The sequence below is a fragment of the Molothrus ater genome, chromosome 15 (assembly GCF_012460135.2).
Source record: "Molothrus ater isolate BHLD 08-10-18 breed brown headed cowbird chromosome 15, BPBGC_Mater_1.1, whole genome shotgun sequence".
NCBI classification, from domain to species: Eukaryota; Metazoa; Chordata; class Aves; order Passeriformes; family Icteridae; genus Molothrus; species Molothrus ater.
The window spans coordinates 3,936,079-3,960,999 of NC_050492.2; the positions used below are offsets into that span (position 1 = coordinate 3,936,079).

The window sequence follows — 24,921 nt, forward strand, 5'->3', positions numbered from 1 at the left end:
CTTGGCCAGGAGCTCTCAAGGGATGTTTGACTTGATCCCCTGCCCCTCCTGGCTGTTCCTCTCCTCCTTGGCCACCAGAACATGGGAGGCTGTGCTGGTGAAGGCTCTGAGCGCCTCAGTCTGTCACTGAACCATCACACCTTGTTTCTTATTTTATTATTTTAGTTGAGGTGTTAGGGCATGGGCTGGACTCGATGATTTTGGAGGTCTCTTCCAACCCAGTCATTCTGTGAATTATTTTACAGCTGATGCACTGCTGGGAGCTTTTCTTGGTGACCCTTGCCAGCTTGAGCTCCAGATGAGCTCTGACTTTGCTCAGACCATCACTGGAGGTTTGGGCAGTGTTCCTGCACCCCTGGGTGTGTTTGTCCTCTCCCTCCTGTGCTGGAGCTCCATCTCCAGGTGCCTCTTCAGCCCAGGTGTGCCCTGGCACTCAAGGAAGGGCCAGGACAGCCTCAGCCTCTCATTCTTCCGCAGTGTCTGTGTCTTTCAGCAGGGCACAGGTGACACTGCCAGAGCAGATCTGGAGCACATCAAGAGCAAGTTCAGACTCTGGGGACAGAGGTGAAGGACACAGGAGTGTAAAATGCACTGTTAAACATTATGCTGTCAGCATAACCATTCCTTTATGTGGGTAATGAAACCTGTACACTCTAATTATTAGACAGGAATTCCTGCAGGCTGAGACAAACATGTATTTCCTTGGAAGAAGCAGAGTACTTGAATTACTCAATCCATTATGCTGCTTTCTGTGGGCCTTGGTGTGACTTCCACTGCGGTCTGCTGTGGGGAATTCAGCCTGGAATTCAACTGCACAAGTTGCAAAAAGTGAAGATTTTTTTTTTCTCCTGGATATTTCTTAACATTTGTAGTTTGCCAAATATTTTTTTTTTCTTATTTTTATAAGGATGAGGGCAGAAGTGTGTTGTCTGCAAGCAGTTCCAGATCATTTGGACACTTAATGTGTGTTATTAACCAAGCACTGCTGTCATGGGTGTAAGAATGGACAGCTTATTCACAAAATTAGGGCACTTAACTTCCAAGGTCCGTTTTTCTCATTGTTCAGGCAGAAAGAAAACAGTCTGACTCATACCTGAAAGCCTTCTCTAATCAGAACAGAGCACCCAATCTTTTTTGAATTAAAAGCTGCTGTTGTAGGTGTGTTACAAACCTACAATGGACTGCAGCATGGGATTCGCACACTCCAACTATTGTGTGGCAGTTTAATTGCTATTTAAATTTTCCTGAGGACTGAAACTATCCAGGGTCACACACGTGGTATCCAACAACTACAGCAGAAATTCAGAAATGGTGAGTAGTGGGTTGGTTGTTACTCTTGTACAAGGTGTATCCCACATTGCTGGATCCCAGTGTTGCTGTGTGGATCTGTGCAGTTCTTGTTGCTGAAACTGTGCAGAATATTTGGGAAGCGCTGGTGGCTGTAGCAGGGCTTGTTTTTTCTCTCTTACTGTTTCTCCACCTGTGCAGATCAGGGAAGGGGGTCTGCAGTCTCCAAGCTGCTGGTTATAGTTTGCAGTAGGATCTCCCCCTCTTTAATTTCATTCAACAAACCCAGGTGTCTCAGCCTCTGTTCAAACTTCACCAGACAGATTCCTGAGAGTCTCTTTCCTGTCCTGAGAGCCTGCACTGGCCCAGGATTTTAGATGGGCTGTCAAAAACCCACAGGACACACAGCAGTGAATTATTCCAAATTCTCAACCCCTCTGTCTGTGGTTGAGGTGGCCTTTGCTGCTCCAAGGGCCACTGCTGGAGTTTTGGGGCACAGTGGGGCTCCAGGAGACTTTGCTGCAAAGCATCTTGCTGCTCGTGCCCTGCCCCACCTGGGCTGGTTGCATGGGTTTATTCCCTCTCGGGTGGAGGGCTTTCAATATTTTTCTTCTATTGAACTAAATGATGTGAAAGGTTCAGAGCGTGCCAGTCTTTCTAGAGCTCAGTAGAAATAAAAATAAATTCTCATGCTCCTTTGCAAAGTCAGCTGATTAGAAGAAAAAATAACAAATCTTATAGAGATGAAATGTACTATTTTTTTAAAAAATGGATTTACCTCGGCTGAATATGATTTTGAAGTTTTTGTCTTTCCTTAGAAGTGATGTTCATACTTGCCCATGTGATTTGGAAACTAGTGGAATTTGTGTATTTCATAAAACCCAGTCCCAGGAATTCATTTCCTGCATTGCAAAACTGGAGATGAAAATATGTTCAATCTGAAGATATGCAGATTGTGCTGCCAGAGGGCTTTGGGATGGTGTTATAATTGAGTAGTTTATCACAGGAACTTTGAAGTTCTTGGATTGAAGGCAAAAGAGAGAATTGCCAAGTGCTTTCTGTTGGGAATTATGGTCATTTAAGGTTGAGAGGCTGGTGGCAGTTCATACCCATTAAAGAAAATTAGCTGCACAGCAGAAATCCTGGAAAATGGTTAAAATAATAAAACAGACACTGGGTGTGTGATGACTGGAAAGGGCAGCTTGAATCTGCTCTGTAGGTGCATTCACACATGGGAGTGCATTTTTGTCCCTTTCCTGGTCCTGGTTTTAACATGATCCCAAACCAAGAACTAAAGCACTCCTAAAGAAGGGAGGCTTTACTCAACCTCCAGCTCTTCCTCCAGCTTTTAGCTTTCCTAAAAATCAAGGTTTTCCTCATGGCTTTAAGTTTCTGGAGTGCAAGAGATAGCCAGGTCAAGGGTGAAAAATGCAGGTTTGTTCAGCTCAGGTGCTCTTAGCTGGGCTGGTGACTGGGGATGGGGAAAACAAAGCACAGAAAAACTTGCAGGGGCTGACTCAGCTGCCACTCGGGATGCTTTGGGCTGACCAAGTCCTTCAGCAATGCAGTGGCACAGAAAAAAAACCTTTTTTTCTCAGGAGCGAGGGCTGCTTGAGTTACTTGGAGGAATTGGGCTAATGAAAAACATCAGCAACTCCTTAGATCCAGGGATCTGGATTAATTCATTATCACTTGGATTTTGGCTCCCGTGTTTTCAATGTTCATTTGCCATTTAAAATAAACCCTTTGGAATGTGGTACAGATTAATCCTAGCACAGGATGTGTGCTGGCACTTCAAAACAGGTGCTCTTGTGTTTCTTGGGAAATTATTTTTCTTCTGTTCTTCATGAACATTTGGAAGTTGCATGAATTGTGTCCCAGGTGAGGTTTGTTTGGATGGGAATTCTAGATGGTGGGTTGGATCCTGACCTGTTTTTAGGGAGAACAAGAGAGGTTTTTATTAATTCCTAACTTTGTTCTGAGACACACAAGTTTTATGCATTCCTTCTTGAAAAATACAAAAAAAATGAGGTGAAGAGAAATTCATCTTCCCTGTAGATTGTGTGTGGGGTGTTGGTTGAATCCAGATTCCTTTCAGAGTGTTGGGTTCTGGGCTGATTTGTTTGTCCCTGCTTTGAACTGGTGCGTGGTAACCACTTTGAAAACGTAGCAGGAACAGAAACTCAGCTTTGTGTTTGAGGTTCTGTGACTAGAAATGAACATTTACCTTACTTAGGAAGCAGCTGGACAGGAAAGAATCCTAGTGCTGTTTAACTTGGGTAAGAGCTGGTTTTTGAAGTGTATGGCAGTTCATTTTTCCTTAAATACAGTTTCCCTACTGCCCTTATTGAATTCTTTATTGATGTAAATGAAGAAATATCTGAGGACTGCAATAAAGTCTGGTGCTCCTTCTCCTTAGATGGCAGGTTATTTTTGTTTTCCATGGGTTTTTCATTTTGTCTAATGTTGTCTTAGGTTAAAGACAAATAATATTAATTAGACAATAAATATTTTTCAAAATATTGCCCATCTAGGACTTGTGCTTGTCACTGAAATGCTAAATCAGCTACTGCCATGAAATTATTGGGCATCAAGGATCTTCAGTTTTATTGTTAGGAATGTCACTATTTGCCAGATGGGCACCTGAGAATTCTCTGAAATAGAGGCAAATTTATTCTTTTTGAGCAGTTATTGACAATAAATGGCTTTAACCAAGTGCAACAACTGTGTTCCTTCTAGAAAAGGAGCTAAGTTTAGGCAATTTATTTTCTGACCAAAAGGAAACAGCATTAGGCCTGAAGTCTGGTAGTTTTTCAGATCAGAAAAAAATACTGTTGTATTTTTTTAAAGCACAGAATAGAGCCTTGTCTTAAAGCAAGCACAGCATTTGCAGAAAGAACATCAGAGTGAGTGTGTTTTGTGCCCGTGTATCAGAGGCTGCAGAACCAAACCATTACAGAGCTGTAGGGAGAGAACTGGTTTGTGCTTTAGAAAGACTCAGCAATTTGGCTTCTCTGTGCCTGGGAAGCACAACTGGGCAACCAGAGCTCTGAAATGATTAAAGGACCCCAAACCCATAATCTTGAAGATGTTGAGGAATTAAGTCAGGGATTGATCTGGGTATGTTTAAGACTCACCACTACGATGAGAGCCCAAACTTTATTATCCAAATATCTTGGATGTTATAATAGAGAGAGGGTTCAGATGGTAGCAGATTAACATCTGACTAGAATAGGAACTTGCTGTAGTCTGGCAGTGTTGCTTTGGATTTCTTCATCCTTGTATATAAAAGGATTTGAATGTTGTACAAGGTATTTTATCTCTACACACCTACAGAGTTACTGAGCTGAAGATTGTGCAAGACTTCAGCATCTGATTGCTGTTGTTATTGGCTCTTCTGTAAGAGCTGCTCTGCTCCTTGTGGGGTGATGGGGTGTCAGATCAGCCCTGACTCTGTGCACCAGGGAGGGGAGGAGGCTCCAGGCTGTCCGGGATGAGCGGCTGCGACTGCCAAGGCTGGAGAGCCTGGAAGGCTGAGGCACAAAGTGTGAGGAGACAAGTGGATTTACTTCTCCAGGCAGGAGCTTCGTCCAGTCCAAGGAAGAGGATGGGGGCTGAGACAGCATCCGGATGTTTTGGAAGAGTTGAGTGGCTGAGCAGAGTAATTATCAACTGAAATTTAAGTAATGTAGCAGAGGAAATCTGTGCACTCCTGGGAATGCTAGTGCTTTAAGACATTGAAAAGTCTGTCTTAAATTCACTGATTGTCTTTAGAGAAGAATGAAGGATGAAGCAATTCAGAGGAATTATTGCAATGAAGCAGGATTTGCTCCAGTTGCTCCAAGCATCCCTGTTTGTAATAAGTGTGTATGTTGTGTGACTCAGTCTTCAGCATCTACAAAATATGTGTTGAATTAAATTGTTATTAGAACATAGCAGGACATGTTTATGAGTAAAGCTCCCTTAATAGCTCATCTGAACTCACTTTCATGATGTCTTGTACCATTCTAGTCCAATTCATGTTTCTAGTCTCACTGAAATAATTCCTTCCACGTCTGTTTTCTTAAAGCTACCACTGTAGCTGCACTGTTCTTAGCATGCTTTATTCTACAAATTATGCTAAAATAAATTAATAAATTGACAAGGCAGACCTAATGTCAAGAGCTTTACCAAAGCTGGTATAGCTGTCATTTCTGATTTCTTTTTAATGGAGTGATAATCAGCTTTGCTGGTGACACTCCAGAAGAGACCTGTATTCCTTAATCAAGTTTTTTTAGATGTTGTTAATTGATTAGACTATCTTATTTGAATGTGAAATAACCAAGAGTAGTAGCTGGTGCTGTGGGAGAGATGTGTTGAGTAGGATTCAAGATCTTCTTGGCCCCACATATGACCCAAAATGCAGGAATTCTGCATAATAAGAATATTACGTAGAATTATTTCATCTGGACATAGATAAGTGTTGAAGTGAAATGTAAATAAATTTGCCTGCATGGTATTATTTTCTTCATATCTTAGACCCAGATGATTTCTTTTCCAAGAAATCTGTTTGGTTCCAAGAGTCCTTTTGAACACTGATGTGTTTGAAAGCCAACCAAGATTACATGTTAAGGTTTAGCTCTTTGTAGTTGAAACCCACTAGCGAGCCCATAATCAGCTGCCAAACTTTATAAAGGAAACATAAAATATTATGTTGCCCACAAATACCAGCTGTAAACCACTAATGTCTGCATTAGTTCAGTAACTTCAGAGTCACAAAGTTTAATTGACTAATGGGGTAACCTGTGGCAATCTGCTGCTTTGCAGCAGTGTTAGACCTACTGTGAACAGGAGGAGGAAATTTTACATAGTTCATCACAGTTTCAGTCTGTTTTTCTTCAAATGGCAGATAAGCCTTGAGGCAGAGCACGCTGGAAAAAGCAAATGTTCAGAAGGTAAACACTGTTTTTTAAAACAGACAGAGGCTGCAGTTATGGTTTGAGCAGAGTGAACTTCATGAGGAATGTTTCTCTTAAGGTTAGGGCATGGTGCAAGTAATTGGAATAACAGAAATGGAAACCTTTCACTTAGACACTAAACTCTGTAAGTGATTAATAGGATGATTGATACTGTGTATACAGGATAGACTGTGCCAATCTGCAGGAGCAGAGGAAAAAGCGATCTCGAGATATGTGTGGATCAAGGAATGTTGAAATCTTTCAGAGCAGAGGGCTGCAGATTTCACCAGGGGAAGAATGCTGAGTGTTCCTGGGGAATTGTGCTGGTGTGTGGGACTGCTGTCTCAGGCTGGGTGTGGTGGGGAGGTTGCTGTGTGCATGGCAGGAGTGATGGTTCTGCCTGCATTGAAGCCAAGTAAAGCTGTGCTGGGATCAAGTCTTACCAAAATACACAAAAAACAGGGCCATGGACACCGTGTTGCTCCATGTCCCTTGGCTGGCTCCTCTCTGCCTTGGGGGATTCCAAGCAGCTGAATGCTGTGTTTTGCTGGAGCTTCTCTGAGATAAAGGGAAAGCTTGTGATGGAATGCCATGAAAAGCAGATGGGGAGCAACGTGCGACTCAAACACCAGCTATTTACGCGCTGCTTACTCCAGACGTAATTCTTTCCAGCGATCCTTGCAATCAGCTCACTGGCACACCAGTGAGTAGTTAATGATGCACCAGGGTAGAAGAACTGAACTGAGAACAAAAGAGGAAATTAGGCTGGAAAATCTGAAAGATGCAGGCAGTGATTCAAAGGTATTCTTGGGGAAAAGCATGAGTCAATTGAGAGGATGAAGACAAATGCAAGAGAATGGCTGGTACAGGCAGTGAAAGTGTCTGTACAGGCTTGGTGGTTTCTTTTCTTCAGTGAGCCTTTTAAAATACAGCTGACAAATTCAAGTAGGGGTACAGGCTGTCTTGATCATAGAGCTGAAACATAGGGACTTTTTCCCCCTAATTTCCTTGTCTTTTTCCTTACTTTCCTGACAGGAGACTGTTTTTTGAATTACAGAAATGTCTCGTGCTAAGAGACATGAACTAAGGCCTATAGTTTGTGGAATCTGTTTATAATCCATTTTATGACTTAAGCATTTTATTAGTATTATTTTGATGTCTGTCTATAACCATTAGAAGTAGATTCCAATATTCTTCAACACTTATTTCTGTGCTCTAGTGCATTACATACTGCTCCAACCAAGTTAAGGTCTTGCTTGTGTGTTAGACTCATAGAAAGATTGATGTCAAATGTTCGAAAAAGTTATGCCAAACATATTATACATTTTGTGTCTACGTGCCGTATTTTTGATGGCATGAAGACCAGAAAGGAAGACCAGCTGTTTGTCTTGTCCCTGTTGGATAGCACTAGGTCAGGGAGAACAGTGTGGACAGGACTGAAACCCATGGAATATCTACAGCCAAGTAACAGGACATGCTCAACTGGCAGGACTTCAGGGGTTCTTGGCAGAGGCAGGTCTAGAGGAGAGAAAATGGCAAACCAGGTCTTGTGGCACCAGGGAGAGTTCCAGTCAGCTGGGTAGGAGCACACAAAGAGTCACTGAGCTAAGTTGTCCTCTTTTCAGGCTCTGTGTGGTCAAAGTTTCCACAGCAGGTTGGAATCACTTGGCTTTAGAATAATAATTTTGGGGCCCTGTGCACTTGTTTCAGCTGTTTTGTATTAATTGGGTCTTGGATATACACAGCCTCTTACAGAATTATAGTCTCAGGGGGAAAGAAACATATACTGAGCACTGACACTAGAACTGAAAATGGGAGAAACCCATTTTTAGGGGAAATTTAATCTGCAAGAACAACTTAGAGGAGGAGGAGGCGGCAAAATGCATCGGGATTGATAACTTGCTATTTGAGATTTTGATGCTTTTAATGTTTGTTTGTACAGTCTGAGCAGCTTTTGGGCACTCCGGTGCTGCAGATACTTTCTGCTAATGGGATTTTGGGTGTCAGGTATGGTATCTGAATGCTGCTTTCTTTTTCCTCTGCAGGGATCTAGAAAAAAATAACATCACAAGAATCACAAAGACAGACTTCACGGGGCTGAAGAATCTTCGTGTCTTGTGAGTACAACACAAAACTTGTCTGGTTTTTGTGAGACTATTTTAGGGTGCTAGTACTTAGAATTCCTGAATTCCAGGGATCAAATTCCAGTAATTTTGGTACATTATTCAGTTGTTGGTATTCTTTTAAACCAGGCAACCTGAACAGTTTGTTATGTGAAACAGTAAATTTTAGTTCTATACTAAAGTGACTGGAGTTGCTTTTGAGTTGTTGCTTACTAGCTTTGAATAAGTCATGTGCTAAAGATTTTGGTCTGCTTTGCAATCACTCATGCAGAAATCTCTTCTATTGAGACACTAGCAAATGGGACTTTCAGATTTTGGCCACTGTGAGGTACAGCCCCTTTAACAGCACTTTGCATAGTACTAAGCAGAAGCTGATCAAGAATAGCTGTAGAACTTGAACACAACAAGACTGGTGAGGTTTTTTGGTCTAGTATACAGTCATGAATACAAAGATTTCAGCTTGTGCTGTCTCATGAGCTCAGTATCTGTCAAGAGCTAACCATACCTGTAGATAGGTATTGAGGATCAGGCTGCAGACTTTGTCATTCCTGGGTTCTCTAAATGAACCTCAAACAGCACTACTGAGTTAGTGATGAAATTTTTTCCTCTGAGTATCTTCTAAAACAAACCCCTAAAGCTGGAACTAAAGAACTGTTAGAGTTCTTTAGTAATAATTAAAGTAATATTTAAGTCCTGCTGAGGAAAAGGTGAGTCTTAGCTCCTGCTACCTTAATACTTATGAACAAATTGTCAAATACTAAGGAAACACCTCATATCTGTGGGAAGACTTTTTGTTTTTGTGGTGTTTCTCTCATCTCTAGCAGAGGAATTGTTTAGATTTCCTTGGCTCCCATCCCAGCTGTCAATACCATTTTGAGAGTCTATTAAAATACATGTTCTATACTATATTAATGGCAGTAGTTGTTTCAGTTTGATTGAGTTTTCATAGTGTCAGACATTGCTTAATGCTGCTGCAGTCTTTTATGCCTTCAGGAATAACCAAAATGTACAATTGCAATCTTTAGAGCTTTTTTGGTGCCTTTGTCCTGTGCTCATTCCAGATCTATGTAATTCATTTGCTCAGACTTTGAGTAGTGTGGTGTCTGCCACAGAAGTCACTGGAATAAAGCATCCTTCAGATTTTCCTTAACTTTTCTTTGGTTTCTCTTATGATCTCTTCATAATTCTGGCACTAAACCCCTATTTTTCCTTTTTTTTCCTCCCTGCACTGTTTGCTGGGGGGTACAGTGGGAATACAGAAATCTGCAGCCTGTCCCAATGTTCCTAGAAAGGTACCATAATTCTGTTTGCACACATCAGAATAAGGACTAGGAGCAAAGTCACCTGGAAACTCACAGCCCTGTACAGCAGAAAAAAACCCCTCCAGTCTCAAGCAAACACCACACATTCAAAATGGATGGAAAGGAGAAAACCTTCTCCCTTTCATCCCCTCCAGCTTCATCCTTTCCCCTTTTCCTCATGCAGTTTTCCTCCCTGTCCTTTAAGCAGCATGACTCTGTTGTTCACATGCTGGAGTTTTGTAGTTTTATGTTTTCATCTCCTTGGTGTTACCTGTGCCATCCTCTCTTGCTGTCTGTGCCCTCAGCTCCTGTCCAGTCCAAAGCTCTGAGCATCCTCAGAGGACTGAATTGAACAGGAAGGAATTGTGGTTTTCCCTGGGCCCAGACTGTTCAGAGGTGTTTACACAGAGTGTTCAGAGGTGTTTAGTGCTCTCACAGAAGCAGGGATGTTTGTGTGCTGGAGGGAGGGACAAGGTCACCTCAGATGGGACTGTTGCAATCTCTCCTCCTTGGCTTCCACTTCACCTGTCAAGAGCATTTCTGCTGTGGCAGAAATTTTGGCATTTCTGAATGGCAGCCATCCCCTACACACTGCAAATCAGAGAGAAATCAGTCTCCTTTGCTTGTCACTTGTCCCAGTGTTGGTGTCAGGTGGAGAGAAAAGCAGGATCAGCCCCAGTGGAAGGCTGGACCTGTCCCAGGTGGTTTTGCACAGATTTTGCACAGTGGGGCTGCAGAGTTGGCTCACAGCTGCTGTTCCTGAGAGTGGAACCACTTGGGAGCACTTCCAGAGGATTTACTCCAGAGCAAGCCTGAACTCAGTGCAGGGCAGAGTCTGGACAAAAAACCACATTGCCATGGAGTGGGTTCCTGTTGTGGGCTGTGGAAATCAGTTACCCCCATTATGGCACACAAATATCCCAGAAAGATGAGGAATGTCCCAGGGATGTAAGCACCAGCTTCCAGACCAGCACCTTTCTGAGCAAAATGTGGTTACAGAGGTTTAGGAACAAAAATATTTACCAAATGTGGAGGTCAGGAGGAAAATTTGGAATCAATTTCCTGTTAGTGACCAAGAGAAACAGTGCTCCCCCGCCCTGATTATTTTAATAATCTGCAATTAAAACTGGTATTGATACTTGGGTGAAAAGCATTTTGATAATGTTTGAAGAGAAGTGGGGATGCTTTTCTGTTTTGTTAAAATTAACTGGTATTTCTGGAATTGCAGACACTTGGAAGAAAATCAGATCAGTGTGATAGAACGTGGAGCTTTTCAGGACCTGAAACAACTTGAAAGGCTGTAAGTATCTGTATTTATCCCTATGGAAAAGCTGCACATTTCTACCTCACTCTTAATGGTCATCCATAATATATAATGATAATAAAATTAACTTTCTTTAAGAAAGAAAGAGATGAGTACCACCCTAAATTAAAATATACTCTTAAAGACAGCTGAATTTACATTACATGATAGCTAATACTTGAAATTAAATGTAGAGTGACTGCCAAGAAAATAGAACTGGAAGTGAAATAACATTACCAGAAGGACATTATCTGAGCAAGTCTTTAAATTGATATGTGGGGGAAGGAATTTTTTTTTAACAATAATCTAATATTATTGTATATTTTTGTATTTTATGTATGTCTATGCTGATGGAAATTTAAATTTGCTCCTTTGAGAAGCACAGTATTTCTAAAACTGCCTTTGTATTTAGTTTTCTGATTTGCTTCCTTTCCTCTGAAGTAGGATAATGCCAGTGATAGCAGTGGATTCCAGGGTAGCAAGGAAGACTTAGTGGAGGATGGATTGTAGATTTCCTCTGCTTTTGATAGCAATTAAGTTAATTTCTTTTCTTTTTTGGAGAAGGCGAGTATAAGCTGTCTCTTAATCTGGAATTAGTTTATAGGAAACTCCTGGCCCTGCAGGAGTATAAATTTAAATATTAAAAAGGACAAAGTGAATTCTGCACACAATTTCTGCTCTTAGCTGGGTGTGCTCCTTTTCATATCATTAATTCTGTCTGTTTATGGTGGGAGCAGAACAAAATCTCTGTAAAACTGAAATACCTTGGAGAATTATTCTTTGTTAGAGGTAGGTGACCAGAACAATATCACAAGCTGGTTTGGAATGCAGGCTTTTTATGCTTGATTAGTAACTGTTATCTGCAAGGCATTTCTTGCAGGACTTGTTATTTTCCCATTGATATTTTCTAAAGCAGCTTTCAAGAGTTAAGTGCCCACCAGCAATTATCCAAGAGAAGTCTGGAGTATTGAGCTAATGCTGTGCTAAAGCTGTTTCAGATGATCTCAGGATTAGGTTTGCATTGGAGTTTGATGAATGTGCTGAACATTTAAAATTAATTTACCCAGTACTTTTGTCATGAATCAGAAAGCTCCATCTATGGCAATAAGGGAGATGAGTTTTAAATTCTAACAGATTTCCACCTATATTCAATTAGAAAGTACTTTCAGGTGCAGAGTTATGCCATGGCTGATTTATTTCAGGAAAAAAAAAAAACAACCCCAGCTTAATTTTCTAAAATTAAACATAGCCTGACAATGTAGAATAGTTTTTTCACATTATATATCATCGTGAAGAGTCAGTATCCTCACCACCAAGTTCTATTTTTGAGCTCATTTTATATACATGTGTATACATATATAAATCTTTCTCATACCTATATTTAGATAAAGGTTCAGGTGGTTAAATTTTGAAAGAGTTTTGAAAAGCTTCCAGGAGAAAGGCTGGCTATTGGTGGCCAGAAACAAAACTCAAGTGTCATCTGTGTGTTTCTGCAGAGCCTGCTCTGCCAGCAAATAAGAACAATATACATTGTGAAAGCAGAAGGCAGGAAATATGATACCTTTAATAGTGTCTCTTTAAGTCTGTGATGTTTGAAAGTCTCAGCTCTTGACTTGGCCTGTTCACCATACTGCATCTCTGCTTCTCTTTTAGGATTGCCTGTCATTAAAATATTTCCTAAATTAATGTAGTATGAAAGGGAGGTCTGGAAAGTTGCAAATTTTTGGTATTTTAGCTTAAATCATTTTTAGGGCAAAACTATAAATCTGGGTTTTTTGCTGTGAGTAGGCTTTGGAGAATGGACTGTGGAAAGTTTGGCGTAACTCACAAAGGCTAAATTGCAACATTTTAGGTAATATTAAAGCTATTTTATTAAGTATTGTCAAACATTGCAAAATGTTAATGAAGAAAGTATGTTGGTTGCATTTTAAAAAAACCTGGCTTCTTTCCATTTAATTTCTTTCAAATAACAAATAAAAATCACTTACATTGCTTCGATTTTTGGAATAATGTTCTTTTTTGATCTATTGAAGTGGATGCAAAAGTAATCATTAACTTATTTTTAAACCAAGCAGCTGTACTGGGTCAAACTTTAAAGAACAGGAGTAATTTCTATTCCTGGCAAAATACCACATATGAAGGTTTTCATTCAAAGTAACAAGGGAAGTATGTTCCACTCCTCTCCTCGTGGTAGGCTTCCAAAGGGCTTAGACTCAGGTGAATATTGGAGCTCATTTTACTTTCACTTGTTTGGACATTGAAGCACTTCCATCCTTATTATCTGAGCAAGTAGGCAAAATTTTGTTTGACATGTCCTGTAAAGTAAACTTTAAATAAAATGTCTTTAGAGCTGATACCCACTGCTGCCAAATATGCCATGGGGGTGGCCCTCCTGTTATTTGGATTTACTCTAATTTTTCTTTTTGGTGGGACATTAATGCTTAAAATGCAAATAAAGGAGGATATGGTCAGAATTGAATATTAGTTCAATAAAATTTGGCCATATCAGTTGAAGAAAGAGCATCATGCAAGGTATCTTTGAGTGACAGCAGAAAGCTGAGAAATGAAGCATTGTGGAAGTGGAAGGTAGAAACCACTTCTTTTTTTGGCATGTTTGTACTCAGCACTTGGGAAATGAAGGACTCTAACCCAAAATTCAGTGTAAGTTCTGCTGAATGCTAAGATCCAGAATCCTGAGAAAGACCAGTGGTAGTCACCACAGTGGAAAAGCCAAAATGTTTCCAGTGCTTTTATTACAGCAAGGTTGTAGAGCTTTATTCCAGAACATAAAGATTAGTGGTGAGGTAGCTGACCCCTATTTTGGATTTTAGCATTTCACTTTTATGCTTTGCTATTAACACAGTGTAGGATTTTAAGATAAACGATGATGAAATTTCACGTGCCAGGAGGATCAAGAGGCGAATTGGTGGGCCTGAAAGATGAACTGACATTTCTTCCAGAGCCAGATGTATGTCACACATTTCTGTGAAAAATGAGGCAGGATATAAGACACCAACAGATCCTGACTTTTCCACGGCCAACTGCCAGAAATTGTCACGTAGCTCTGTAATCTTCAAAAGAATGGACTTTGGCTGATGGCTGCTTCTTTCTACTCAAATTAGTGTCTTTAGCAAGCATAAAAGATCTCAACATCTGAAAACACTAAAACTGTGTTTTTGTTGTTTAGGGGAGGGGGGAAAAATGTATAAGCATGGCCAAATCAAATCTTCTCAAAGTTGGGAAAAATAATTAGCTCTAGGAAAACAGCAAAAAAGCTAGAATCCAGATTTTAACCCTGGTATGGTTTTGGTTTGGTGTGTGTGAAGATACAGGTCAAAATGGAAATTAGGTTTGAGTTTTAACTGCAGTGATGCTACTGTGCATTGAGTCTTGGTAAGCAGTTTCCCAAATGCTTGATTGGGGTATTAAAGTATATTTATTTGGCACAGTGTACTGTAAAATTGCTATTAGTGACCAAAGATGCTAAGGAAAAGAATAAATTGTTATGTGGTGCTTCACAATCTGGATATCATAAATTGAGATTGGACACGCTTTAAATAAATCATGTAATACAAAAAGCATCTTCCACAATTACCATGCTGAGTGGAGAGATTGGTAGGTGCTTCAGAGTAGCTGGGGAAGAAATAAAAGCTTTGGGCAGCTCTTTGCTGCTGTAAACAAAGGCAATCCTTGGCAGCGTGGAGCAGACCCTGGTGTTTACACAAGGCTGAGCAGTTTGGGTGTTCCTGCTGGAGCTGCATGCACTACACATTTCAGAGGCCACAAGGAGCTGTGAAGATGTCACACAGGTCAAATGTAACCTTGCAGAAAAAAATTCTTGCTTCTTTTCAGTCCCCATTTTGCTGTGGTATGGTGGGGAACACATCCCATTGGAAATCTGTGCTCATAAATTGCTGATCTGGAAATGCAGGAGAACAAAGGCACCCTAAAGGGGATTTAGAGCTGTGACTGGGTATTTTATTGGTTTTGTCAATTGTGTGTTTCCCTCTTGCTGCTCCAGCTACCACAGGTGGGTTGGTTTAGTACCAGGTGTGCTGCCAGCCTGCCCAGGGGCTGCTGCAGGTGTCTCTGCTCACTGGAGTGATGGATTTCATGGATTTCTCTGCTTTTCCCCCAAAGACAGCAGCATCCCAAGGAACTGGGTGTGGGATATGTCATAACCTGAGCTGCACTTTCCTACTGCTGCAGGAGCTGCCTTCATGGGGGAAAAACAACCCTGAGGTGCCTGATCCCAGGTCACAGTCTGGGGGTCAGTGGTGCCATCTCTTGTAAATGGGGGAGAACTGTTTCCATCAGAGACCACTTGGAAACTGAGCCACTCCTTGTGGGAGCTGGCAAAGAATAAACACTGAAATTCAGGTTGTGGCACCTGGAGGTGTGTCCTGGTCCCCTGGTTAGAAGGACAGATTAGCACTTCGCTCTTGTGCTGCCTGAAGCCGTGAGCTAAGCACTATAAAACTCTTTATTGCATTGGTTGATACCTGCAAATTTAAGTAATATTTATTGATATTGGTTAATATTTAATTAATTTTGTTCAGAACTTTCCTTCCACATCCTCTGAGAAATTACTCCAGTCATAAAAAAAAAAGAGTCCTGTAACCAATATCTGACACAGCAATCTCTCTTACCTTGCATTCCCAAGCAAATTTAACATTGCTTTTCAAATGAGTGTGACTGTTTACATTGTGAGAAGTCCAACATGAGGAGCCAGAATGTTTTGGGTGGGAGTATCTGACAGGGTGCTACTGGGTTTATTCCTGGATGCTGGTGGGACAGTCATGGAGCATTTGGTGCTGCAGAATTTTTACAGTATTATTTGAGTCCCTTCCCTTCATTTTTACTCTTAAGTCTGGGGTTTGTTCAGGGCTTCCATTTCCGACATCATCTCTGAAAAATACATGGTAAATTAATGAGTTTATTTGGGGAGACGAATTGTTTTAACTTGCATGGGTAGAGTCTGACTACTTTGTTCAAGAATTGTGTGAATTTGGAGTGTGGCTCTGCAGTTTCCAGGGGCTCTAATGCACTTTTTACTGCTTAAGGGTGAGCCATGTCATCATCACTACTTCATCTGCTGTTTTCTGCCCCTGGTAGCAATAGAGTAGCAGCAGCACCCTCATGGAGCAGCTTCCATGTTCACAAGTTCCTTCCCCATGTTATTATTGCCCAGAGTTGCCCAGTTTGGTGCTGCTCTGGGGGGAGGCTGGTGGTGCCTGATCCCCTGGATGCCCTCTCAGGTGTACCCTGGGGGTGTTCACTCACCCTTCCTGCAGAGTGCCCAAATCAGGCTGCTCAAAGGAAGGCACCAACCCCAGGCAGCTGAGACACCAGCTGGGAGAGGTGGGAGGCTGGCAGGGAGGGAGAGGAGGGTGATCCATGCTTGCCCTGCACATTGGCGCTGCTGGAAATGGGAAATGGGGTGTGGGGCTGGCCGGGCTGGAAGTCAGCCCCAGAAATGGAGATTTGCTGATTTTCACCTGTTGCAAGAAACTGAACTGCCTCTCTTCCCCAAATCTAACTCTGCCCCTGCTGAACCAGCTGACCACCTCTTCAATCTCAGGGATGTGTTGCCCTTTCCCTGGAGAGGCCCGAGGTGCTTTGGCAATCCCAAATCAAATTTTAAAATAAATCATGTTTCATCATGCCTGGAGCAGAGGAATTTTATGGCTTCCCAGCTGCCCTTCACCCCTGCAGGAGCTCACACTGGATATCTGACTTTAGAGGAAGTCACCAGTAAGGAATTCCTGTTTCTTACAAGACTTGCTTAACAAAACCCAGGCAAAATCAGCAGCTTCCCTGAGGAATGTGAATTACAACAAGAAGATAAAACAAATACAAATTTTATTCATGAGATATGATGGAAACTGCTATGCAAGATGCAGATGTTGGATTGCTGAGCTGTGTGGTTGATACTTTACCTTTAGAATCACTCAGGACAAAGCCAGGAGTGAGGACAGAGGAGCTGTTGTGGATCTGTATGGGGGAAGAAGGATAAAATAGTAAAATAGATCTTGGCAGATGGAAGGTGAGCAGTGCACTTCAGCCAGCCACAGGGGAGGAATGCAGGTATTGCATCCAGTCTCACCTTTGTTAATTCTTGGAAGGAAGAAGGAAGTTAATTAAATGGGTATTGCTTTTAATTCGGCATTATGTGCTGCTCCTGGCTCAAACAGCCAAAATAAATGTTCCCAGTGTATGGCCCACATGCTTCCCTTATCTGCCAATACTTGCACTGGCTGCTCTGGAAGATTTCACTGAGATGGATTTTTCTTACACTCTTTAAGTGCCAGTAATTGAGAGAAATGTCAGTCCATTGTGTGAGTGATGTGTCAGATATGGTCAGGGATGATGATTCTCTTTTGTTTAAAGGAGCTCTCTTTTTGCTGTTCCCACACTTCAGAGATGCAATCAATATAAAACTGGGGCAGGAGGGGAATTTGCAGCTATTAGTACAAAAAGTCATTTTGTTCTGCAAGGGAATGTTGCAAGATGTCTGGTACATACATTTCCATATAGAGTCAAGATTCTCACAATAGTTCAGGATGGGAGAAAATACTTGAGTAAGGCCTAGTTCATCCCAGTTCATATGGGGAATCAAGTATTCTATCATTTATATTAGTTTTTCAGAAGAAAGTGTTCCCTTATTTTGGCTGTAGTACAGTGGTAGTGACCAGGAATAATAAATAATTTTTTATATACTGTGAGCAGTAAGCACACATCCCAAAATGAAGCACACTTAAAGCTTTAAGACTGTCTTAACGTTTTTATAGTCTGAAATTCGTGAATTTCTATTTGAATTTTGTTGATTTCGTATCTGTAGCCACCAGTTTTGTCAGGAATTATACCTAGCAACTCTGAATTTTCTTCAAAAGATCTACCACAGGGCTGAGGTAACCAGAACCTTGAAACTAGAGAATTGATGTTGTTTTTTTAGAAAAAACAAATAAAAATTTGATTTTTAATTTTTTTTTACTTAAACTCCAATCATATGAATTCTGTTCAAACTGAATACTGTGTAATATAAATGTGCAGCAGAATAACCAAGTGGTCTACATTCACACAGAGACACTTCTGTAATGTCCATGCCTCAGTATCTCAAGATTAATTAGTGTTTACTTTCTCCTGCCAATAGGGGCTTGCAGGTAGAACTTGTTTATTTTTTGGGAGACACAGTGGTTCAAGTGTAAGTATAGATCACTCATGGAGTAAGACTGTGGTGAAACAAAACAAAAAAAAAAAAGCTTGAAATGATTTCTGGAAGCAAAACCTGGGTCATTCTCAGATGCCCCCAGTCTGTGTTTTGCTTGTACAGAAACCACTGTCCTGTTCAGTGTCTTAATAAAGCTGGCTCTGGTTTATTCTAAGTACTTCAATAGTTTTAAACCACAATGTGAAAAGGTCAGCTGATTTTTAGAAGCGTCACTGGGAACAACATTACTTACAGAAGTGTAAGGAAAAGCTGAAACATGATAAAAATGTATCTGGGGCTTTTTTTGGAGGCAGACTTGGTCATTCTGTGGGTGCTGGGTACTTGGAAAAGAGCAATGCTCAGCTGTGTGGTGTGCCCTGAGCAGGGTGGCACCTCAAATGAGAGGCATCTGTGGCTTAGATATTGATGTTGGGTTTTTTTTTCTTATATTAAAGCTCATAACTTTAGTTTTTATTGAAATTAATCAGGCATTACTGCAAGCATTGAAATATCTGTCTTTTTGAAATGCCAGTACTTTCTGCACAGGAGAGCTGGTGTGGTGTGAATACAGGTTATGTGCTTGAAAATATTTTGTATCTCTTACCATCCAGTAAGAAAAACCTAAAAATTGCCTTTTCCTTTTCCTATGACATTGTTGAAATTATGGCAAGCTATCAATTTGCCAAAAAAATTCTGCATTTGCTGCACTTGGAGTTTCAGGACAGAAAAAGAAAGCGCAGATGAATTGAGGAAATCAATCCCCCAGTCAGCCTGGCAAAACTCGCTCCAGGTGTGTCAGCTGTGTGATGATGTGGGTTCCTGCACCCCAGACACTTCTATTGCAATTGTGCTTGATGTGAAGGGCACAGATATTCTGAAATACTCAAAATTCATCCTCCTCACCCTACAATTAATGAATGCCTTGCAAGGGGTAGGGCTGGTCCACACAATCTGGAGGTAAAATGGAAAGAACAGGTGAAGAAGGCACCAGAGAACCTTGATGAGCTGATGCTTTGTGCACTACCTGCAGCTTTGGGTTTCTGCTGGACCATCTTTATTTAGCAAAACAAAAAAAACCCCAAAACCAACCAACCAAAAAACCACACCAAAATAACACCAAAAAAAAGTTCAGCCTGTGTTAGTTATAAATTAGTTCCAAGATGAATCCCTGCCACTCTTTCTTGTCCGTGGGTTTTGTCCAAGAACCCCATTCCAGTGTTTATTGCCAGGGGACTCTTGTGAAATAAATTTTAAAATGATACAGCAGCTGTCGCTTCCTTACCCTTTGGGGACTATTCAGAGAATGAAATAATTTTAGGAAACCACTTATTTGAACCTATGTGGAGGTGATATTTCCTAATAGGGTATGTGCAGTTGGAAAAATGGTAGTTCCTGGTTACTGTATTTATGTCCTGTGGGCTCCTAGAGGGCACTAATACCATCAAATTTCATGGCTTGCTCTGCCTGTAGCACATAATTACACAGTTACACATTACTCAGCCATTGCTGGACAGCCAAGCTCTTGGTTATGGCTGGTCCAAGAGCAAACCTTTTATTTCTTTTGCAAACATTATTAAAAAAAAAAAAAAAAAGAAAATTAAAAATTGGCCCCTCTTTTCCAAGGGAAGCCATTAGCAGCTCTGTCAATAGGCCAGCACAGGAGGAATCCAAACACAGGAAAAGTTCAGGGGAGGCTGAGGGCAGGAGGCAGGAGCAGGATGCAATGCTTCAGTGAGAGGGTTTGGTTTGCATTAGTACCTCTGAGCAGGGCCACAAAACAACCAGGTTTATTTTAACAACATGGAAAGAAATGAACCTGGTTTCATCAAAAACGTTTTTGTAATAGGTCACTGACCCACAAGAACTCATGGAAAAACAAATTTGGGTCTCATTTATGCAGACAAGAGGTTCTGTAACCGCAGGAATCCTGAGTTTCCTAAAGCAGTGGTGACAGAGCAAGGGGGACAAGGACACTTCCACTGCCCTGAGCCAGAACTCACTTGGAAAAGCTGATCAGCCCTGGACATTGCTTCAGAGCTTTTAAAATTATTATTTTCTGTGCCTTGTTTGTTTGATTTTAGCAGGTTTTTTTGTACTTGCTGAAGATTTATGAGGGTATTTGTTTAAGCAAAACACTTCAGGATTTAGCAGTCATTTCTTCCAGATCTGTAGGAAATGCTTAAGTGTCTGTGTTACTGTTGGGTAAGAACTGCTGCATCAGTGGTCTGGAATTATTTGGGTGAACTTTATTTAGCTTAAATAATTTCATCAAAAGGGTTTTGCTTCTTTGAGCTTCCTCATATTAGAGGGATTATGCTGCTTGCTGTCCCAGAAATACCATAAGAGTTGGCTGAATTTCATGCTAGGGAGCACAGCAATCCTTTAATAATCCTGCTCCTGAGTGAAACATGATGAATTCAAAGCACTTAACCTCCTTTTGTTCTTGGAGAATACATGAATGTGTAGGTCTTGAAGTCTCTCTGCCATGGGGCAGATCAGTGCAGTCTTGACTTTGCTTTTTTTGTGGCACAAGTCCATTTTAGCTGTGTCTGTTCAACTGGAGCTCCCCTCAAGCTGCACCTTCCTTCCACATGGAACAGAACAAACTAATCCATGTGTGCTAAAATTAACTTCATGTTAGTGTCATAATCTCAGTTCCTTGAGATCATCTCTTCTCTGGATCTTTCTGCTTGTGTCAAGGTGTTCTAGTATGACGTTCCCAATAAAAAGAGAGGCTTTTAGGGCTCATGCAGGTGTTGTGGATGTTCCACGTGCAATTTTCATGCTTGTATTTGGTGACTGAGTGGAATAGATGTCCTGTAGTGTGTCAGGAATACAGGAGAGAAATGGGAGCTGCTGGCTGCTGAAACACCTCAGAACAGCTGAGCCCTGCATTTGAAAACCTTCTGGGAAAGCAGAAGTGGATCAGAGGAATTATCACAGAACTCAGAGCTCTCAGCTTGTAGGCAAGGTGGGTTTTGTGCCTGGTTACCCTTGTGGCTTCCTCAGTCAAGGAAGTTGTGACAGATAATTCCAGTGCTGACAGAGCAGCTGGGAGCTGTTTCTGTTTGCTCTCTTTGAGTAGGGCAATATCTTATTGGTATTGGATTTTGGTTGTCTCATTGCACTCAAGTGTGCAGTGTGCTCTTGGTGCCACTTCATCATTTCCTCATTGCTTTCCATTGGCTGGGGAGGATGGAGCCTTTTTAAAACATCCAGTTTGAGACAGATGATCCTGCACATCTTCCTTTTCCCCTGGTTCTGCTTGGCACAGATCCCTGGGAGAAGGAGCACCACAGTGCCCTGAGCATTCCTTACTATATATGGATGGTGTGGGGAGCAGGGCTGGGGCTGCCTTATTCAAACAGGAACAGGGTTCTGTTCCTTCTGCTAGAAATGACAATAAGAGTCGTACCTAGAAGTTTTCACAGCAATTTCTGACTTCTAGAAATAATATAAACTTTTAAGGCTTGTCAGTAGGGAAAGCATGGCTTGGAGATGTGAATGCTAAAATTTTTTTTTTTCCTTTCTTCATAGGCTTTCAGCCCTGACCTGGAGAGATTACTCACTGGTGTTAAAAATGGTTTAGTCATGTCTATGTAACTGTTTTTACAAAAATTGATGAAATATTAAAAGTTATGGGCATTTAGGGGTACTCCAGCAGATTATGTTTCTTGCATTATGTTCCTGTTCTTTTCACAATAGTCAGTGGAGTAATGAAAAAGTAACCCTGTTTCTATCATGCTATATGAGTGTTTTGAAGTTACACAGTGAGAGTTCCTAAGTTTTTCTGATTTGAAATAGGAGAACTTTCTAAAACTTGTCAGAAACTGAGAAGCAACTTCAGCAGAGACCATCTCTGCTTGAGGGTTTATGGATCAAGCTTTTTTTTGGCTTCTTTGAATGATAGTTGAAAGAAATTGTTAATTTTTGTACATTAAAGTCTTCTGCAGACAGATACAAGCTACTGTAGTGCATGTTTGTAACTCAGGAGTTGTGCAAACTTGCTCATGTGTTAAGAGACTGGGCATGCACCTCTGCTTGCCTCTTCTGCATTTGAAGGATTTTCTTGCTGTTGTCATTGATAAACATTCTGACACATGTCTTTATTCTCATCTTCACTTAGGTTGATACCAAGGTTTCTCTCCATCTCTGTATCACTTTAGGACATTGATTGCATTTTTGATGATCACAAGAATGCAGCTAGGATGTTTTTGTTTCTTCACGTTGGCTTTGGGAAAAGTTGAAATTTAAACCTTTTCCTGCTGCTTCCTTTGCCAGTGTTAGTAGTTTGCTCCTAGCCAGAGACCATCTGTGCAGTTCTGTCCTCCATCCTAATGTCAGATTTTTTCATATGAGGAGATACTTAGGAAAGAAAAAAAAGAAAAGATGGATTCTAATATTGAAAGCTATGAAGTGTTAGAGAGCCACAGTTCCTGTGCTGCTGAAATGCAGACACGTACTCTGCACTTCTGAGGAGGGGAGGTAATCTTTCTCAGTCTAATGAGAAGCTGGTAATAAAGGTTATTACTTGTGACAGCTTTGAAAATGTGAACCAGGACCACCCAGCCTGCTAAGTTTGTTATAAGGGATCTCCAAGTTATAACTATTATAAACAGTTTTCCTTCAAAAAATGGTCCCTTAGCAACTTGCAGTGGTATCTCTCCCAGGTTTTTTGTAAAAGCTTCTGAAATAACACATCATGTGGATGAAGAAGTTCATTTATCCCACACCATAATCCTGTAATATGGTTGTTCTGGGCTTCCTCAGAGTGCCCTTATTGAAATTCCATTATAGATCGTCTGGCTTTATTTCCTAGGGCAGTAATATAAAGAGGTGATGACAGAAAGTAATGGATAAGGTTGACTTTTTTTACTGGGTGCTGCATCTTGACTGTTTTTCCTTACCCAAGAGGAAGTGATATGGAGCAAAGGAGGAGTTACATTAATGATCACACGGATTTCTTGACTCTAATAGGATTTTCTGGTGAAACCATTGCAGGCAGTTGGCTGCGCTCCTGTTCCTGCTTCCCAAGCCAGTGCTTCCAAAGAAAAACTTAGTTACTCCTTGGAGTTCAGTAACTCCTGTCTTTCTATTTCAGTCTTTTATGCATTAAGTCATTTTTATTGCTTATTAGTTCTGCCCAAGCTTGTGATGTAACCACTTCTTCCTTAAAGTAACTTGTAGGAACTCTTTTAAATGCATCCTGTTCCCTGAGCCACATCTCCAAGGATGATAGAACCACAGAGCTCTTGACAACAAAGGGAGAAAAAGGGACCTTGCCTAGTGCCAAAGGGGAGACCCAGATGTGTGGAGTGCGAAATAAAATAAATGGCCGAGCTGGGGAGTGAACCCAAAGTTATTTGGATAATTTCTGGACATTAAAGGCTGAAGTAGCAGGACTGCTCCTTTAAAGCCACCCATTAAAAAATGTAAAACCACTGTAGTTTTTATTTTTCTGTTGGAGAATGAATTGTGTAATAGGCAGCAGTGTGAATATCGATGTTAAACTTGAAAGTTGTTGAACCTCTGTGGAAAGGAACTGAGAGCTCCTTACTTCATGAAAAATATGAAGTGCTTTGATCTGGGTCAAAGCTGGCAATGCTCAGTAGAAAGGCAGACAGGATTTGGAGGCTGATGGGTATCACACATTTGTGGGGTTGAAACCAGGTAATTGCTCTATTTGGAGACAATAATAAAACTGTCAGGTTTAAGTCAGAGCCTGTGTATCAGCTTAAACTTCTGGGTGGAATGTGTTCACTAATGTTAGTATAATACTGCCATACATTGTAAATGAAAAACAAAGATGTGCAGAAGAGATTTTTGCTATGAGATTATCTAGCAGAGCCAGGTCCTTTGCTTTTTTCCTCCATAGCCATGTAAATGTGGTGATTTCTGCTCAGGCCCTGAATATTTGCAGTTTGCCTGAGGTAACTCATGTTATGGTATTCAAAATTTTCAAACAGAGTCAGTGGCATAATGAGAAATCAAATTGCATTGGAAAACTGCACAGTTTGCCCAGTTTGAATAAATGATACTTGAATTACTTTTACTTTGGGCTTTCATGTTGATTCCATAGTTCATGGGAAGCAGGCAAGGTGTCTTGAAGGAACTTTGAAGGAGGAAATTTCTTGTGGAGTGAGTGAGCATCAGCTCACTGAAACTTTGCAGAAAAGGGGGTTTGGGTTTTCTCTGATTGTTTCTTACTCAGAGTAAAAATGTCCTGAAGCTGTGAGAACAAAGCATGAAGCTGATAATACTCTGTCTCAAAATATCTCAAAAGTATCTCAGTATATCTCAAAGTATCTCAAAAATATCTCAAATTGTATAATCTACAATTATATTTGGTGTGATCTGTTAATGTTGCTTCTCAGACCCTCTCCTTGTACACCTTGGATATTTATGAGTGAGAAGTCAAGGGTTGTGATTGCACTGAAGCTTTTTCTTATTATCCAAACTAATTGTATAAGAAATACATAAATATGATATTTTGGATGTTCCTTTTCCCTGTTTATTGGATTTCTGAGCCCTGAAATTCTTCTGAACCTTCTAAAGCCTTGCTCTGGTGGTATTAGCCCTGAGAGGGAAAGGAGGTTCTGCCTGTGAGGGGTGGAACACTGCAGGATTCTTGGAATGTCTTCTTGTGCAGTAGCAAAGAATCTGGTTTAGATTCTTCTTGCAAAAAGATGAAAATAGCTGCAAGTTGAGCAATGTTCTCGTTCCGCTTCCATATGCATTTTGTTCTTTTCCATCTATGCTG

The 24,921-nt window shown here is 40.9% G+C and overlaps 1 protein-coding gene across 1 annotated transcript in view; it reads left to right on the forward strand.

The window, feature by feature from the left end:
* SLIT3 (slit guidance ligand 3) overlaps positions 1-24,921 on the forward strand; it is a 490,596-nt gene that overhangs the window by 13,889 nt on the left and 451,786 nt on the right. The window contains exons 2-3 of the mRNA XM_036391775.2: positions 8,270-8,341; positions 10,877-10,948. Coding sequence (XP_036247668.1) covers positions 8,270-8,341; positions 10,877-10,948 — 144 coding nt within the window. The remainder of the gene's footprint in view (positions 1-8,269; positions 8,342-10,876; positions 10,949-24,921) is intronic.